The sequence below is a fragment of the Pteropus medius genome, unplaced genomic scaffold (genome assembly GCF_902729225.1).
Source record: "Pteropus medius unplaced genomic scaffold, Ma_sr-lr_union100, whole genome shotgun sequence".
Classification (NCBI taxonomy): domain Eukaryota; kingdom Metazoa; phylum Chordata; class Mammalia; order Chiroptera; family Pteropodidae; genus Pteropus; species Pteropus medius.
Genome location: NW_024344240.1, coordinates 20,405,051 through 20,421,803, shown reverse-complemented (window position 1 = coordinate 20,421,803; position 16,753 = coordinate 20,405,051). Strand labels below are relative to the sequence as shown.

General features: G+C 40.9%; 1 protein-coding gene across 3 annotated transcripts in view; it reads left to right on the top strand.

Moving 5' to 3' along the window:
* The window catches only part of TMCC3 (transmembrane and coiled-coil domain family 3), a 238,115-nt gene that overhangs the window by 155,638 nt on the left and 65,724 nt on the right, over positions 1–16,753 (top strand). Inside the window, exon 1 of one of the 3 annotated variants that reach the window (XM_039869059.1) lies at positions 13,923–14,163. The exons of the other annotated variants lie outside the window; for them this stretch is intronic. Within the exon in view, the coding sequence (XP_039724993.1) occupies positions 14,086–14,163 (78 nt within the window). The 5' untranslated portion in view covers positions 13,923–14,085. Of the gene's footprint in view, positions 1–13,922; positions 14,164–16,753 lie in introns of those variants that run through there. 3 annotated transcript variants of the gene reach the window in all.

Here is a 16,753-nt window from a genome sequence, read left to right as displayed (position 1 = left end):
CAGATAAATACTCTGAAGTGGAATTGCTGGGTCCTTCTTTGTCTCTGTTATAGCCTTCGTTTTAAAGTGTATTTTGTCTGATACAAGTATTGCTACCCCAGCTTTTTTGTTTTAGTTTCTATTTGCATGAATTATCTTTTTCTATCCCTTTACTTTCAGATGGTGTCTTTTGATATGAAGTGGGACTCATTTAGGCAGCATATATGTGGGTCTTGTTTTCTTATCCATTCAGCCACTTTCTTTCTTTTAATTGGAGCCTTTAATCAATTTACATTTGGAGTAATTATTGATAGGTATGTAGTTATCGATATTTTATTATTTATATTTTTTATCTTTTCTTCTTCAAGAAGTATCTTTAACATTTCTTATAATACTTGTTTGGTGGTGATGAACTCCTTCAGCTTTTTCTTATTTGGGAAGCTATTTATCTGTCCTTTTGATTCTAAGTGATAGCTTTGCTGGGTAGAGTAAACTTGGTTGTAGGTCCTTGCTTTTAATCACCTTGAATATTTTGTCCCAATCCCTTCTGACCTGCAAAGTTTCTGTTGACAGTTTTGTAAGAACTACCTTGTAGGTAACTAACTGCTTTTCTCTTGCTGCTTTTAAGATTCTCTCTTTATCTTTAACCTTTGGAATTTCAATTTTGGTGCGTGTTGGTGTGGGCCTCTATGGGTTCATCTGGTTTGGGACTCTTTGTCCTTCCTGGACTTGTTTGTCTATTTCCTTCACCAAATTAGGGAAGTTTTCCATTATTATTTCTTCACACAGGTTTTTAATCCGTTGCTCTTTTCCTGATGCCCCTATAATGAGAATGTTGGTACGCTTGATGCTATCCAAAAGCGCCTTAAACTATCCTCATTTTTTTTTATTCTTTTTTTTTTTTTTTAACTGTTCTGATTTGGTGTTTTCTGCTTTTCTTCTAAATCATTAATTCAGTCCTCCGCTTCATCTAATCTAGTGTTGATTCCCTCTAATGTATTCTTTATTTCAGTTATTGTCTTCTTCATTCCTGGTTTCTTTTTGTTTGTTTTCTATCTCCATTTTTATGTTTCTTATTTCTATATTAAAGTCCTCACTGAGTTCACCTACTCTTCCTCTAAGTTCATTATAAACAGTGTTTTGACCTCTGCATCTGGTAGATTGCTTGTCAGCGTTTTGTTTAGTTTTTCTGGAGTTTTGTTCTGTTCTTTTATTCAAGACATGTTTCTTCATCTCCTCATTTTGGCTGCTTTCCTGTGTTTGTTTCTATGTATTAGGTAGATCTGCTACATCTCCTGATCTTAATAGAGTAGCCTTTGTAGTAGGTGTTTTGTGGGCCCAGTAGAGCTGTCTCCCTGGTCACCTTAGCCAGGTCCTTCACAGGTATCCCTTATGTGGGTTGTGTGTACCCTCCTGACATTGTTGATTTTTGATTGCTGTTGGCACATTAATGGGAGGGGCTTACCCTCAGGCTGTTTGGTTATGAGTAATGGCTGTGACTACAACAGAGGACTTGTTGTGCAGGGGCTGACCCAAGGAGCAGGATTCTCTTTAGCAGGGCTTTGATGCCTGCTGAGTCTGCCCTTTGGTTGTGTCATTTGTGGAGGTTGTAGGGTGGTACTCTGGTGTGGTCAGAAGCTGACCACCAAGAGTGTTGGTTCTGGGGCCTCTCAGGAGGGGCTCTAGTGCAGGTCAAGGCCAGCTGCTGCTTATGCATGGCCCAGGACCACCTGGTATGAGCCAGAAAGTGATCTTCAGATGTTTGCCACTAGTGCAGGACTTGAAGCCACTTAGTAAGAGGTGTTGGGTACACCAAAGCCAGACACTCTTTGTTTGGGGTTTGTGAATCTTTGAGATATTTTAAGAAAGTCCAAAATGTGAGTCAAGACAGGCCATTTGTATGGGAAAGCCACTGGAAGAGGCTTGGGTGGGCCTTTAAGTTGGGTGAGTTCTCAAGGAATCACCAGGGTGGGGGCAAATGGTATTAGCCAGATTGATGGAGACTCAAACATGATGTCTGCCTGTATCTGCAGGCTTAGTGGAGGAAGGGCTCAACAAAGGAGTAACGGCTTCTGCCAGCACTTCTGTCTGGGAGAAAACTACCCCTTCAGCCCTCACCCTGAAACCAGACAATTGAGTTCCTCCCCATATGTCCCTGGTGCTTTTTGAGTTTCTGTCCCAGTGCTGGAGCTCAGAATGAATCTGTCAGTGAGTAAGTTTGTGCATGAGCCTTTAAGAGAATGCTTGGGACTCCAGTAGCCCTCCATCTCACTTAGCTATAATTCTCGCTGGTTTTCACAGCCAGAAGTTGTGGGGACTTCTTTTCCCAACTGGAAGCCTGGACTAGAGAGCCCAGTGTGGAGCTGGGATTCCTCCCTCCACGGAAGGAACCTCTGAAACTGAGATATCCCTTCCAGTACTTAACCACCACACGCAGGTGTGGGGCCAGCCTGTTTCATATCTCTACCCCTTCTACCAATCTCCATGTGGCTTCTTCCATATATCCTTATAGGACTTCTGTTCAGCTAGACTTCAGATGGTTCTCAATGATGGGTGTTCCATAGTTTCGTTGTAACTTTGACATGGTCATGGGAAGAGGAGAACACAGTGTTTACCTACTCCTCTATCTTGACTAGTCTTTGTGGATTTTTAAAATGAGCAAGTTAGTCCTCTATTTCAAAAAGATCACCCTCTAGTAGAGAGGGGTATAGTAGACATGTATAAAATTTACTTGATATAAATTAGACTGTTATTAATACAATGCTAAAATTATATATAACATGCTACTAGGGAAGGAAGATTAATTTTGACCCGAGAGATCACTTGGGAGAAAGAGCTATGCATAATACAAATATTAGTATGTTTATATAATATTTGTCTCGTATTTCCTATAATGAAATGTAGAGAATACTTGTAAGTTTATGTTTTCACAACTAAATAAAGTTGCCTTGTTGTTTATATTGACATGTCATTATAAAAAATATTAATGAGGCATTTTACGTTTTTTGTACTGTCTTCAAAATGTAATTTAATGAAAATTAAGTGAAATTAAAAATTCAGTTCCTCAGTCTCAGAATGCACAATTCAGGTGCTCATTGTCCACATGTGGCTACTACTGCCTACTCTGTTGGACAACACAGCTTTAGACAATCATTTATTGGATAATTGATTTTCATAAGGGGAAATATTAAAAGCACAGTAATTTAAAGGTGTCTCTGGGCTGGGTTTTATGAATAATGTATCTTCTAATTGATAATATGTAAAACATTCTGATATTTTTAGATTGAAGCAAATGTAATTCCATTTGTAAAAGGGTCATATGGAAATAATCAAGAATGAGAAAGCCTCGTCTCAGTAGAGTGTTGTCTAGAGAATAGTTTTGCAATTATGAATGATGGACAGCTACAGTGTAATATATGGATTTTCTGCTTCTTCGGGTGGAGAAGAAATTCTGACTTCAGTTTTACAAGCTGTTTGGTCTCTTCTCAGATCTTTTATTTGTTTTTCCTCTTTACCTCCAGTAGTCTCTTTTTGTAGTTGAAAGTAATATTGTTGTTTTTAACTCCAAATGACGAAACCGTTAATATTCTGAAAAACCTACATGTTTCATTCCTGATAACTTCTGATAATTCCTGTAGATGTGTGTATTAAATGCATGCTCATGCATGTGAGCAGGTGTGCCTACCTGCTGGGTACCTTGTATACCACCATGATATTATATTAGATACTTTAAATCTTGTACCTGGTATAACAGTTTTCTTCCTTTGTGAAAGACATTCCTTCAGTGGAATGTCAGAAATATTAACTAGGAATGCATCAGCCATAGCTGATCTGGGAAGAAGCAATGAGAAATAATAGAACTGTATAATACTTTTCAAAACTGTCTCCTAGGAAAGTGAGTACTTCTAAATACTTGCAGGAAATTTGACCTTTACTTCTAAAGTGATATGAGATGGATTTTTGTGAAACTTGAAGTGCAAAATTGAAGATCCAAAAGTGGTCAGAAATAATTAAAAAAAAAAAAAAGATGAACAAGAAGCCTTCAGATGGAAGATAAAGTCAAAATGGTGTAATTTTGAATTTCAAAAGCCATGTTTGTTTTCTTTCCTCAGGGGAAGAACAGGAAACAAGAGGTTTATTGTAGGGTTACTAGGAGTGCTGGATGTTCATTAAAGTGTGTGGGAGAAGCAGAGAAAGGTCACCAGAGTGAGAGCAAGTCAGGTTCATGTGAGTTAAATATTATGTGAGGGGAAGTGCAGCAGTGGACTTTGTAGATGCACTGATGTTCTACCCCATTTATATTCTCAGTAGTGCCAGCATGGGCCTTCGGTTAAGTGGTAGTTATTGTTTAATGGGTGCAATTCTACAGTTGAGGAAATTGAGGCCTATAAAGGTTACATAAATTGTCTAAGGATATACACCTAGTAAATGAGCGTTGAGCCAGATAAACCTGGAATTAAACTCCACTGTTGTCATTTATTAGCTGGGTACCCTCGATCAAATCACTTAATCTATTCAGAGACCCTGTTGCTACTCAGTAAAATGAGAAGATAATAGCAGCTACCATCATAGAAGCAGGGGCAGGGAAGAAGTTTGGCATAATACAGATTCGATGTAAAGTTCTGGTGCAGATGAAATAGGCTAAATAAATAATAACTATTGTCATTTGCTGACTTTGTACAGAGTACTATAGAGATGTCGTAAGAAGACACAAAGGAATGGAGAAAAATTTTTTTCTTCCTCTTCAGCAGCAAAATATTTCAGCCATTTTGCCCTGAACATTTGAGGGGTGGGGTGGGGCAGGAAGTGTCAACATTTGTGATACTTCATACCAGGCATTTTGTTAGGGTCTGTGTCAGTCAGTATTAGGTTTGGCTGCTTATAACAACAGAAAGACTTTACTCTGTAAAATGAGTTAAAATAATGGGAAATAGGCTGGTTAGCATTTTCACAGAGATCATTTGGTTTTCAGCAACAGATGAATGACGTTAATTGGGAAATAACTGTACTACAGTTTATTTATTCATTCTGTTTTTGACAGTTGTTTCCAAATGGGACTATTACCCCTGTCAACATCTTTGTATGTGTGTCCTAATTGACTTGTGTCCTCTAGGGTATATACGGAGGAGTGAAAAGGCTGGGTCATAGCATACACATAGCTTCAACTTTTATGAGATAATTAATGCCAAATCATGCCTCAGAGGGGTTGTACCTGTTTATGTTCCCACCTCCAATGTGTGAGTTCCTACTTTTCCAGCTCATTGCCAGCACTAAGTATTATTATACCTTTTAATTTTTGTCAATCTGGTAGGGTTACTCTGTTTCTTTTTTATATCATCATTGCATAAACATTTCCCTATATGATTACAAATTCTTCCTAAGTATAATTTGCAATAGATGTACTTTTTTTTGTATAATAATTTATATAATCAGCACTTTATTTTTCATAAACGATAAATGTTTCATAAACAATCCTTTAGATGAGTAGTCCCCAACCTTTTTGGCACCAAAGATCAGTGCTCCTATGAGAATCTAATGCCTGATGATCTGAGGTAGAGCTGAGGCGGAGCTGCTAGTGCTGGGGAGCAGCTGCAAATACAGATGAAACTTGGCTCGCTGGCCTACTGCTCACCTCCTGCTGTGTGGCCTGGGTCCTAACAGGCCACAGACCATTACCAGTCTGAGGCCTAGGGGTTGGGGACCACTGCTTTAGATTGTTTCAAACTTTTCAGAATGGTAAAGCACTTTAATGGGCAATCTTTATCTGTAAAACTTTTCCCGTACTATATCATCTATTAAAGAATCTTCCTAAAAGTGGATTTATTTGGTCAAAATGTATAAGCAAAAAGAAACTTATATATGGGAGCCTTGGGGACTAAGGGAATTGAAGATTAGTGTAAAGGGAGGAAGTTTGCCTTTGTCAGTCCAGAGCCAGGAACTATAGCTTAGCCAGAGGCTCCTACTTTTCTTCCTTGTCCTAGTACCAGAATTTGTGATGATGAGGTATAGTATTGTAGTGAACCCTCTTTCTTAGTAGAACATGTTCCAAGATACCAGCCATCTTTGAAATCTTACTGGTAAGGAGAAGATATCACATGAAGACAAATGTTATGGTTTCTTTTGTTTTCTGCAGACACTTATTTGGCAGTACTTTACATATATTATCTCCTTTAATCCTCAACATTAATATGTGGTGAGTTCTATTACATCCTCAGCTTATGAATGAGAGAACAAAGGCTTTATAGCTAGTGGTAGCAGCACCAAGATTTGAATCTAGGCAGTCTGTCTCCAGTATACCATCCTGCCTCCCTCTAACAATACAAGATCATTGATAATTAAATGTTTATGGGAGTGATGGAAGCAACAGATACTGTCAGAGTTCAGAGAAGGGAGAGATGAGTGTAGACTAGAGAGATGAGGAAGGCTTCAACAAGCAGCATCCTCTCTTTTGATAGGACTGTGACTTGGGATTGTTTTTTGACATCACATCAAATTTCTCTGGCAGTTTCATCTCCCACCAACCATCCTTATCTTGCAAAGTGAATTGATAAAATGCAAAGCGAATTCACGGACAATGTTTTCCTGAAGTGCAGCTAGCTTGTCCTTCAGGTTCAGTATGTTCTTAATAATAGAGTTCCCCTGAGCTGCTGTGCACAGAATGGAGACAGCTCGAGATCTCTAGAGAGCTGCTTCCTCTGCGTCCAGTGCAGTAGGAACCCTTCACGCGTCACAGCTCCAGTTAAAGACAACCGAACGGAACACTCTGTGCCCAATGCAAAGTAAGGCATTTTCATCTACATTTGTTTTCTCTCATTGTTATGGACTTCTGGGAAATTGCAATAGCAGACAGCCAAGAGTCATACACAGCAATCAGACAGTGAAACCCTTTCCTAGAAATGGTAGGGTCAAGAGGTTGGAAATAACAAAGCATTCATGTTATAATCTGTGTATACCCAATGTAAAACAAAGACTCAAACCAACGTGGGACCCCACAACAGAACTAAGCACACGAATGTGTGGAATTCTCTACTCAAAGTAGAAAATGTAAATTTTTAGTTTACTTACAATGTAATTTTTTACTAAACAACTCAGTATGTAATGAATCATTTCGAACCTGAACCAAGTCTGTGAATTTTAACATACTCTTCCAACAAAGTCAGGACTTATTTGTCAGTCATTTATTCAACAAAAGCTTTATAGAATCACTACTGTTTGTCAGGAGCTCTGTTCCACATTGGTGCCCTTGGCCCTCAAGTTCTTCATAGTTGGCCTCAGAAACAGTGGGCACTATGGTCAGGTTCTGATGGAAGTGGTCAGGTCACATTCATGAGCACCACCTGCAGTCTCTCCTTTGCCCCTCAGTTTCCACAGGTGGTCCCCTTCTTTGGTACAACAAGGAGCCAGAACCTGGAAAAACACTGTTCTCTGGACAACTTCTCCAGAGAAGATATCCCTATACCACCCACTCCCACTTGCTGTTTTGTTCCCCCTCCCAAAACCCAGTTTTTTTCCTATAAAAATTACCACAATTGCACCTAAAATTTAAAATACATTTTTAATTAAAACTTCAATTTTTAGATTATTATAGATTCACATGCAGTTATAAGGAATAAAAAGAGGTCCTGTGTGCCCTTTACCTAGTTCCTCCAGAGATAACATCTTGCAAAATTATAATACAGATATATTAACATTGATACAATCCACAGTCTTATTCAGGTTTCTCCAGTTTTATTTGTAGTTGTGTGTGTGTATGTGTGTGTGTGTGTGTGTGTGTGGTTCTCTGTGCTTTTATCATGAGGAGGCCCTGAGGAGGCCCTCTCCACCACCACGTTTGAGATACAGGAGAGTTCCATCAGTAGAGCATCCCTGGTGTTGCCCTTTTATAGCCAAATCCACCTTCCTCCTCCAACCCTCTCCCCTCCCCATCCAATCCCTAACCCCTGGCCAATCTCTTCTCTGTTTCTATAATTTCGTAATTTCAGGAATGCTACAGAAATGGAATCATATAGTATATAATCTTGGGAGACTGGCTTTTTTCACACAGCAGGATTCCCTCGATACTCAAGTTATTGTATATCAGTAGTTTGTTCCTTTTTCCTGTTAAGTATAGATGTCCCATGGTTTGTTTAACTGTTTACCCACTGAAAGACATCTGGGCTGTTTCCAGTTTTTGGCTTTTATGAATAATGCTGCTGCGAACCTTTGTGTAAAGGTTTTTGTGTGAACATATGTTTTCTTTTCTGTGGGAGAAATGCCTGAGAGTGCAATTTCTAGGTCATGTGGTATTTGCACATTTTGTTTTATAGGAAAATGCCAAACTGTTTTCCAGAGAGACTGTACCATTTTACATTCCTGCCAGCAATGTATGAATTATCTCGTTTCACTGTATCTTTACCAGCATTTAGCGCTATCACTGTTTTTTATTTTAACCATTCTGGTAGGTATGTATTGATATCTCACAGTGGTTTTAACTTGCACTTCCCTAATGGCTTTTGACATTGAACATCTTTTTATGTGTTTATTTGCCATCTCTATATCATCCATGAAATGTCTGTTCATGTTTTTTGTTTTTGCCCATTTTTAGTTGGATTGTTTATTTTTTTAAAGGGGAGTTTTGAGAGTTCTTTATATATTCAAGATACTAATCCAACTAATTTGTCAGACATGTGGTTTTGCAAATATTTTATCCCCATCTGTGTTTTATCTTTCCATTTTTTAACATCCTTTTCATCCTTTTAACCTTTCGCAAAGCAAAGGTTTTTCATTTTGATGAGATAAAATACATTTCTGTACTTATTAATGTAGCCTCAAGTCTATAGGAAGACAAACATTAGAGATCAGTTTCCAAGGCACTTGACATCTCCCTGTAGAATCCTTTTTAAGATTCATTGTTCTTGAGAAATCAATAGGATGAAATTGTTGAATTTGCTATAAAGGAATATTAGAAGGCAAATTCACCAGTCTGCAGAGTTTGAGTCTTTCTACTTTCCTGTTTTTTATCAAAATCTTACCAAGTGGAAGTTTGGGTCTTCTGTGCCAGAAGGTTGCTAATGCTAAATAAATAGCAGTGATTGTTTTTCACAGTCATGTAGAACAGGCTACGTTAAAAATTAAATATAAATATTGAGTGGTAATTTCCAACTGGCTATAAAGTAGATGATTAAAGTTAGAGATTCCTATTTGCATCAGGCCTGGAAGCTTCTGATCCTCAATATAGATAGGTAGGTAGGTAGGTAGGTAGGTAGATAGATAGATAGATAGATAGATAGATAGATAGATAGATAGATAGATAGATAGATGATAGATGGATGGATGGATGTGATCAGCATGTATTCACTGCAGGCTAGTTGAATACATTTTAAAAATCTAATTTATTCTTTTCCTTACTCTCTCTGTCCTTAAATTCTCCAGGGGAGTGGGGGAGCGGGGAGTGGAGGGAAGCTTACTGTACTTTTTGTTTTATAAATCTTTCCCCCAGAGGGAACACTTTCCTGTACTATTCAATCAAAATGGAACATAAAAGGAAATACATTTTCCGTTACTTTGTAAGAGGCTTACATTTTCCTCTTTAAAATCAGACGTTCCTCTATATCTATTTCCTTCTCCCTGCTGCACTGACATGGTAAGTCTGAAACACGAAGGAGGTGGAGACTACTTCATAAGGAGACTCCTGCCTTCCTCTGTCCCACCACTGAATCGAGGACAGAAATATCTTTACATAGGTAGCAACCTTTTTTTTTACTGTCTTCCTTTCTAGATGGGATGCCCTTAAGGGTTGGACCATGTCTTACTCAGTTTTATATTCTCAGCACCAAGAACAGAACCTATCACACCAATGGTGCTCACTAAATAATTGGAGAATTCACAAACTTCAGTAATTGGTCGGTATCTGAAAATTGATAACATTGTCATTCAGCAAAGTTTTATCCTTATTAATTATTCATGTTAACCCCTTGAGGGCAAAAGCCACCTTTTGCTTATTTCTTACTCATTTTTTAAACCCCAGTGCTTGGAAAATAAGTAGACATTTAATAAATGTTGAATTCATCCATTAATTCAGCACGCATGTATTGAATACCTGCTGTGTTAGGAACCATCAGGAACATATGCAATTACCTAGAAGGCAAAGTCCTTTCCTTCAGGTAACCTATAATCTAGTGAGAGTACGGTGACACATATAAATTATCACATAAAATATTTAAATACTATGATAAGGTATTGTAACTTTTGTATCAAAATAGGAGTACAGACTATAATTAGTTTAACGGTCCACAGGAGGCCATCTGATATGGACTGATCAAGAAAGGTTCTCTAGCTAGTGACCTGAGGGAGCACTGTGATCCCTCTAGAGTTCTCTACCCACTCTTCTCTGTTCACGCTGTCCACAGTACTGGCCTTTGCTTGAAATGCTACCTTCTCTTTGTCTTCTTTCTGCTCATAACAGCATCGAATGTTGTATTAGTCAGAATTCCTGAAACTAGCTTAAGCAAAATGGGGAATACATTTCCTCATATAACTGGAAAGAGGTCTAGCCATGGTTGGTGTGGTGAGTCGACTGCCATGCTGGCAGCCAGCAATTCCCCCCATTTCTGTATGTGCACACCACTCTTTTCATCAAAAAGTGGATGCTGTTTCTTCTCTCTTTGAGGTTGGACTTCACTTTTGACTTGTTTTAACCAATAGAATGTGACAGAAGTGATACTCTGCCAGTTGCAAGGTTTGGCTACTTTTATTTATGTTCTCTTGGAAGCCATACAATGTGTACCCAGTACAACTACCCTGATGGAGAGAGGGGTACCCTGAAAGATAAGAAACTATAAAATATAAAAGTATTTTATTTTTAAAAAATATAAACATACGCAAATAGAGACAGAGGCCTTGCCAGCCACAGGTGTTCCGGCTACCCCCATTCCTATAGGTGCTAACATATGAGTAAGGCATCTTGGATGCTCCAGCCCCAGTCAATGTCACATAGAGCAGAGAAAACCAACCCCTTTAGGGGCCTGCTCAAATTGCAAAATCATGAGCAAGTGAATGGCAACTGTAAGCCAGTACATTTTAGGGTGTTTTGTCATGCAGCAACAGATGATGGGAAAAGCTGGATCTGGTGCTCTAATAACTCAGTAACGAGTCCTTCTCCTTTCATGGCTCTGCTTTCCTCAGAGGCTATCTTCATCTGGAGGCAAGGATGTCCACCACAACAGCAGGACTACATTCTAGCAGCTTAGCTATACTCACTGAAAGGGCACAGCTCTTTCCCAGGAGTCCCAGCAAATCTGTGATGACTCTGATTGGCTGTGACTGGGTCATGTGCCTAAACCTGCACAAGTTACTGTGACCTGACTGGCCAAAGTCTGGATCATTTGCCTCTCCCTGGAGCCAGAGGTAGGGTGTGGTCTGCCTCACTTAAACTATTTGAATTGAGAGTCAGGTAGGTAGGTCCCAAAAGAAAATCAAGGTACTATGTCAAGAATAAGGGGCTGGATGCTGGGCAGGCAAAAACAACAAATATGTACTGTAAAAGCCAAGTATAATCCTACTTCTTTTACGTCTTTTCTTGTCATTGCAAACTTTAAGCTATTGTAGCTCAAATGACCTGAATCCTTATTCATTCCCCCCATCATAGATACTGTTCAGAAATTTGTGTTTATCATACTTTTGCTTTTAATGATAATAATAATATATATATACTATATATATATACACACACATTTATATATATAAACATTCTAAAAGATAAGTCATTTACTCTTTATATTTTTTAACTTTACATGAATAGAATCTTACTGGATGTAATTTTATGTGGCTGGCTTTTTTTGTTTCTTAGTAGTTTGTGAAATTCATCCATATTGATTTTTTTAGCTCGAGTTCTGTTTGTGGCTTATTTTTTCACTTTATTATTATTTCTTGTCAGAAGTAGAAGTTTTAAAATTTTAATGTAGTTGAACCTCTATGCTTTATGCTTTTTGTGGCTTGAGATCATATTTTATGCTCCCATTTTCTTTTGCCAGTTTTAAAAGTTGTGACTTTTTTTTCGTCTTAGGTCTTTAATCTATCTGGTATTGACTTCTGTGTACGCTGGGAGATCAGGGTCTATTTTCTTGCCCCAAGTGAAAAGGCAGAGCATTCCACTCTACTCCTTCACTTAAAAATTTCCAAAATCTTCCCATCTTCCTCAGAATTAAAGTCAAAGTTCTTAAAATGGCCTAAATGGCCCTATATGACCAGCCCTCTGAAAGGTCTCTGACCTCACCTCTTACTGTCTTTCCAGTGAACACTGGCTTCCTTGATCTTCCTTGAACACTCTCAAAATGTTACCTGCACCAGGGGCCTTTGTACTTGCTACTCCTGTCTGAAATTTTCAGATATCTACACTCCCTTACTTTTCAAGTCTCCACTCACATATCACCTTATCATGGAGGCCTTCTCTAGCCACCCTAGCTAAAGTCACACACACACACACACACACACTCACATTTGAACCTCTCTTCTCTGCTTTGAGAGAACTTGCCTGAACAACTCTCTGAACCTGGTGTAGTCGTGCATATGTATATAAGGGAGGTTATTTTAAAGTCTTGATTAAAGTTTTTGAATGCTTTAAGGACTATAAAGGGTTTTCTATTTCTTACGTTAGTTTTAATAAGTTTACCCTCTTTATTTAAAATATTTTTATCTTGTTTTGAATTCTTAATATATGTATACAATTCAAACATTCAAGTTTAAAATATATATATATAGTGAAAAATAAATCTCTCCTATCCCTTCATTCATCCTAGTTCCCCTCTCCTACCATTAGTTTCTTGTCTATTTACTGGGTTATTTGTTTCTTCTCCTTGAAATGTGCTATGCATATATAAGCACATACATATGTGGTTTTTACATAAATGGTGGAATACCATATAAATTATTCTGCACATTGCTTTTTTCAATCAGTGCCTCACATGGCTATAAGATATATCTTCTTAAATTTCTACCCTGATACTGTCATTTCCCAGTTCAGAAACCTCCGACAGCTTGTCCAGTACCCACAGAATAAGGCTGAACTAAGTCTTGAAAGTGGAGGCCTGCACCACATGGTCTCCATCTACTTTTTCTCTCATGTCCTTCTGTTCCTAAAGACATCCCCTAAACTGATGATTTGAGGGTTTCCAAGTGTTCTTTTGTTTTTATGCTCAGCACTTTTCTTCTGCCTGCACTGCCATGGCCCCCCAAACCTTCGAAAGGGAGGAGCACATCCCTCCTTTCTGGGCTCATCACTTTGCACTCTAACTCCTCTCTGGAGCAGCTGCACTTTCAAAATTTCATCACAATCTCCCTCCGTAACCAGACCGTATGTATTGAATGTTGGTTTAGGTAACTTATTTAACTGTTCGCCAATCAGTCCTTTCACTTCTAGACTCCAGGTTTCTTGTGGGCAGGTAGAAAAGATAGACTCCAGGTTTCTTGTGGGCAGGTAGAAAAGATAGGTTTTGACTTTCAAGTAGCTTCCAGCATAAAGGTGAGCCAGACGTGCAAAATTAAAATACACAGCACCATAGATCCTTAAATGCGAATATGTTCTATGCTCAGTGGAATCAAAGAAATACATGGCCTTAAAAAAAAGCTCTGGTCCCCGCCGCAGGGTCTGGCACATGTCAGATGTCCAATAGGTGCACGTTGAATAGACGAATAACATGAGAAGAAGCATTTAAGGCAAGCCTAAACATCTTGCCCAAAATCTCTGTTTTATCATAAATATACAGGTAAGTCAACAAATAGTGTAGATGTCGCTCGTCTTCTGAAGAAAGAGAGGGCATGTGGGAGGGAATGGAATCAAGTTTCAGCACCGGAGGGAGGCGGAGAAGTCGCACCTGGAGAAGGGTCTTCAGGCTTCCGTGGGGCGCGCGGGGAGAGGCGGGGAGTGGGGAGGAGTCTGTCGCTTCCCTGCCCCGCCTCCCCTCCACCCCGCAGAGGCGGTGGCGCAGGGCGGCCGCGCGGGTGTCGGCACCAGCTGCAGCCGCCCGCGCCTCCCGCTCCTCTGTGGCTCCCGGTGCGACCCGAGCACGGCTGGCAGCTCGCGGCGCGGCGGCCCCGGGAGACGGGAAAGTTCCCGGCACGAGCGCCGCGATGCCGGGCAGCGACACGGCGCTCACCGTGGACCGGACCTACTCCGACCCGGGCCGGCACCAGCGCTGCAAGAGCCGGGTGAGTGGCGCCCGCGGGGTGGCGGTGGGGGCGCCGCGCGGAGGAGCGAGGCCGGGTGGGCTTCGGCTCCCGCGCGCTCTGACTCGCCGTCCGCGTTTCGCTGCCTGCCGCTCTTCCTCCGCTGCTGCCCTGCGTCCGGGCATCCCCGCCCCTGTCCTCGCTGAAGGGGCTGGCAAGGGGGGCGTCGGAGCCCGGCTTGCGGCTCCGAGACCCCACGTCCACCGCCGGGGTGGGGCGCAGAGCAAAGCCCGGCCCCCCTTCCCCCCGGGCCCCCGGCCCTCCGGCCCTCCGCCGGCCTCGGTCCCGCGAGCTCGGCCGGGACGCCCAGTCTCCCCGACGGCCACGCTCCGCCGCCCTCTCCGCCAGGGAGCGCCCGCCGCGCGGTGCCGGGACGCGAGGGGATCCCGCCACCCGCGGCCCCAGGGGACAGCCCCCCTCCGCTCCTAACCTCCCAGCTGCCGCCGCCGCCTCTCCCGGCCCCCGGGGTTTCGGGCGCGGGGCCGGGCGGCCGGGCTTCCCGGAAAAGTCAGTCTTGGCGCTCTCTCTCCGGAGTTTCTAGCCGTGCCGAGCAGGCGCCCTCTCCATTGTTTGCAGTGTAATTTGCTGTTGCCGATTTTGGCTGTGGGAGAAAATAGCTCTTGAGAGCACGCTGCCGGGGACGAGCCATGTAGCGCTTCAAAATAAAGACGGAGGCCGCAGCCCAGGCGCGGGCCTCTCCCTAGAGAGAAAGCCTCCGCCCCCTCGGGGATACCTTTGTTCCCCCCGGGCTGTGGGATCCCGGAGCTCGGCACCTTGTTCTCCCCTTGGCGGATTGAAGTGCCACTTAGAACAGCACCTCCTCCACGCTGGCATTTGTTGTGGCAGAAGCTACCTGGAGTTGTTCTTTGATCGGATAACTACTCACTTGTCCGAGATGGCAGCATGTGAATGTCAGCTTCTCAGTATAAACTCGTGCTGATTCTGGCCTGCCTCCTCCAAGACTGAGAGGCCAACCAGATGGGAAAAGGAGCGACAGACATGTGTCGCCGTCCCTTGTGCAGGATTTGGGTGTTTAATCATAATTCAGAGAAGTAATCAACCACCCCGGAAGTGAAGTAACAAGTCCCTGATATATTTACCTGTTTTCCCTTTTTCTTTTAATCAGTTTTAATTAACAGTGATTTAAATTTTTACAGTTTAAATATGTTTGGTGGAAAAATACTTTTCTCTTGCACCCATTCCACTCTTCGCTCCCCCTCAAAAAGAATTTATATTTTTTGCAATTTCTTTAAAAGTTTCTTAACAATTAATTTGTTATGAAAATAACCAGAAACTCCATTTGGAAGGAAGCATTGATAAAAGATCTTTGTTTTTGGAAGGGCGACTGCTTACTAATACAGAGTTAACTAGTTAACTACATAGAAAGGTGAATATCTTTATTTCTAATGTATTTGTAATGTCCCAGTTGATAGAAGAAATTTCAGACTTGAAAAGTGTGGAAGCTTGGCTTCTTTTGTCACAACTGTGATAATCTTTGTGTAAACAAGATTAGTAATCTTTGAGGGATGGTTGACTCACCGTGAGCTCATTTAAATGATCTGGCAGAACTCACAGAAATTTCCAAAACTCGCTCTTCATAATCTGTAAAATGGTGGTGATAAAGTTTGTACCTCAACTGCTTAAAGATGGAAAGTGGCAAAGCAACCATGTAACTTAACTGCAGACTTTATTTTCTCTGCCGTATTTATCATTGTTCCATTTACACACCTGTATTTTCTGTTAAAGTGCCACACCTTATCTGAATGGGGTTTCGTATTTTCTTCAAAGTCCTACCTACCACGTTATACCTACTACGTTGTTTTGTTAGCATGGAGATAGAGTCATGCACTGCTGAACAGTGGGACATGTTCTGAGAAATGCATCATTAGGCCGTTTTGTCATTGTCGAACATGATAGAGCACTTACACAAACCTAGATGGGATGGACTATTACACACCTAAGCTATTTGAGATAGCCTATTGCCGAGGCTACATGCCTGTACAGCATGTTCCTATACAAAACCGATTAAATCAAGAACAAGAGAAAATGATGTAATCAAGAGGTATGGTAAACGAAATGTATGAGGCTGCCGACAGCATAACACAGTATACTGTTTTACAGCAAACTCTGTTTTTAGTAAATAAAGTACACTTAAAAGAATGATAAAAAGTATAGTATAAATACATAAACCAATAACATCAAATATTATGTATAATACACATAATTGTGTGTGCTGTGACTTGCAGCACAGTAAGGCTTGTTTACACCACAAACACATGAGTAATGCATTGTGCTACAACATTACAATGGGTAAGATGTCGCTAGGTGATAGGAATTTTTCAGCTCCACTACAATCTTATGGGACCACCATCATATATGTGGCCCATCATTAACAAAAACATTGCTCTGTGGCACATGACTATACCTGATTTTTAAATAGACTGTGTATTAAAACTGAGTTAGATATTATATGTACTGGTTATTCTAAATTAGCTTATTAGGCAAAGGAAATCCAGTGAAGACTAGAAGAAATCAGACCGAGGAGGGCTCGAACTTGAGCAGACAGTCATCA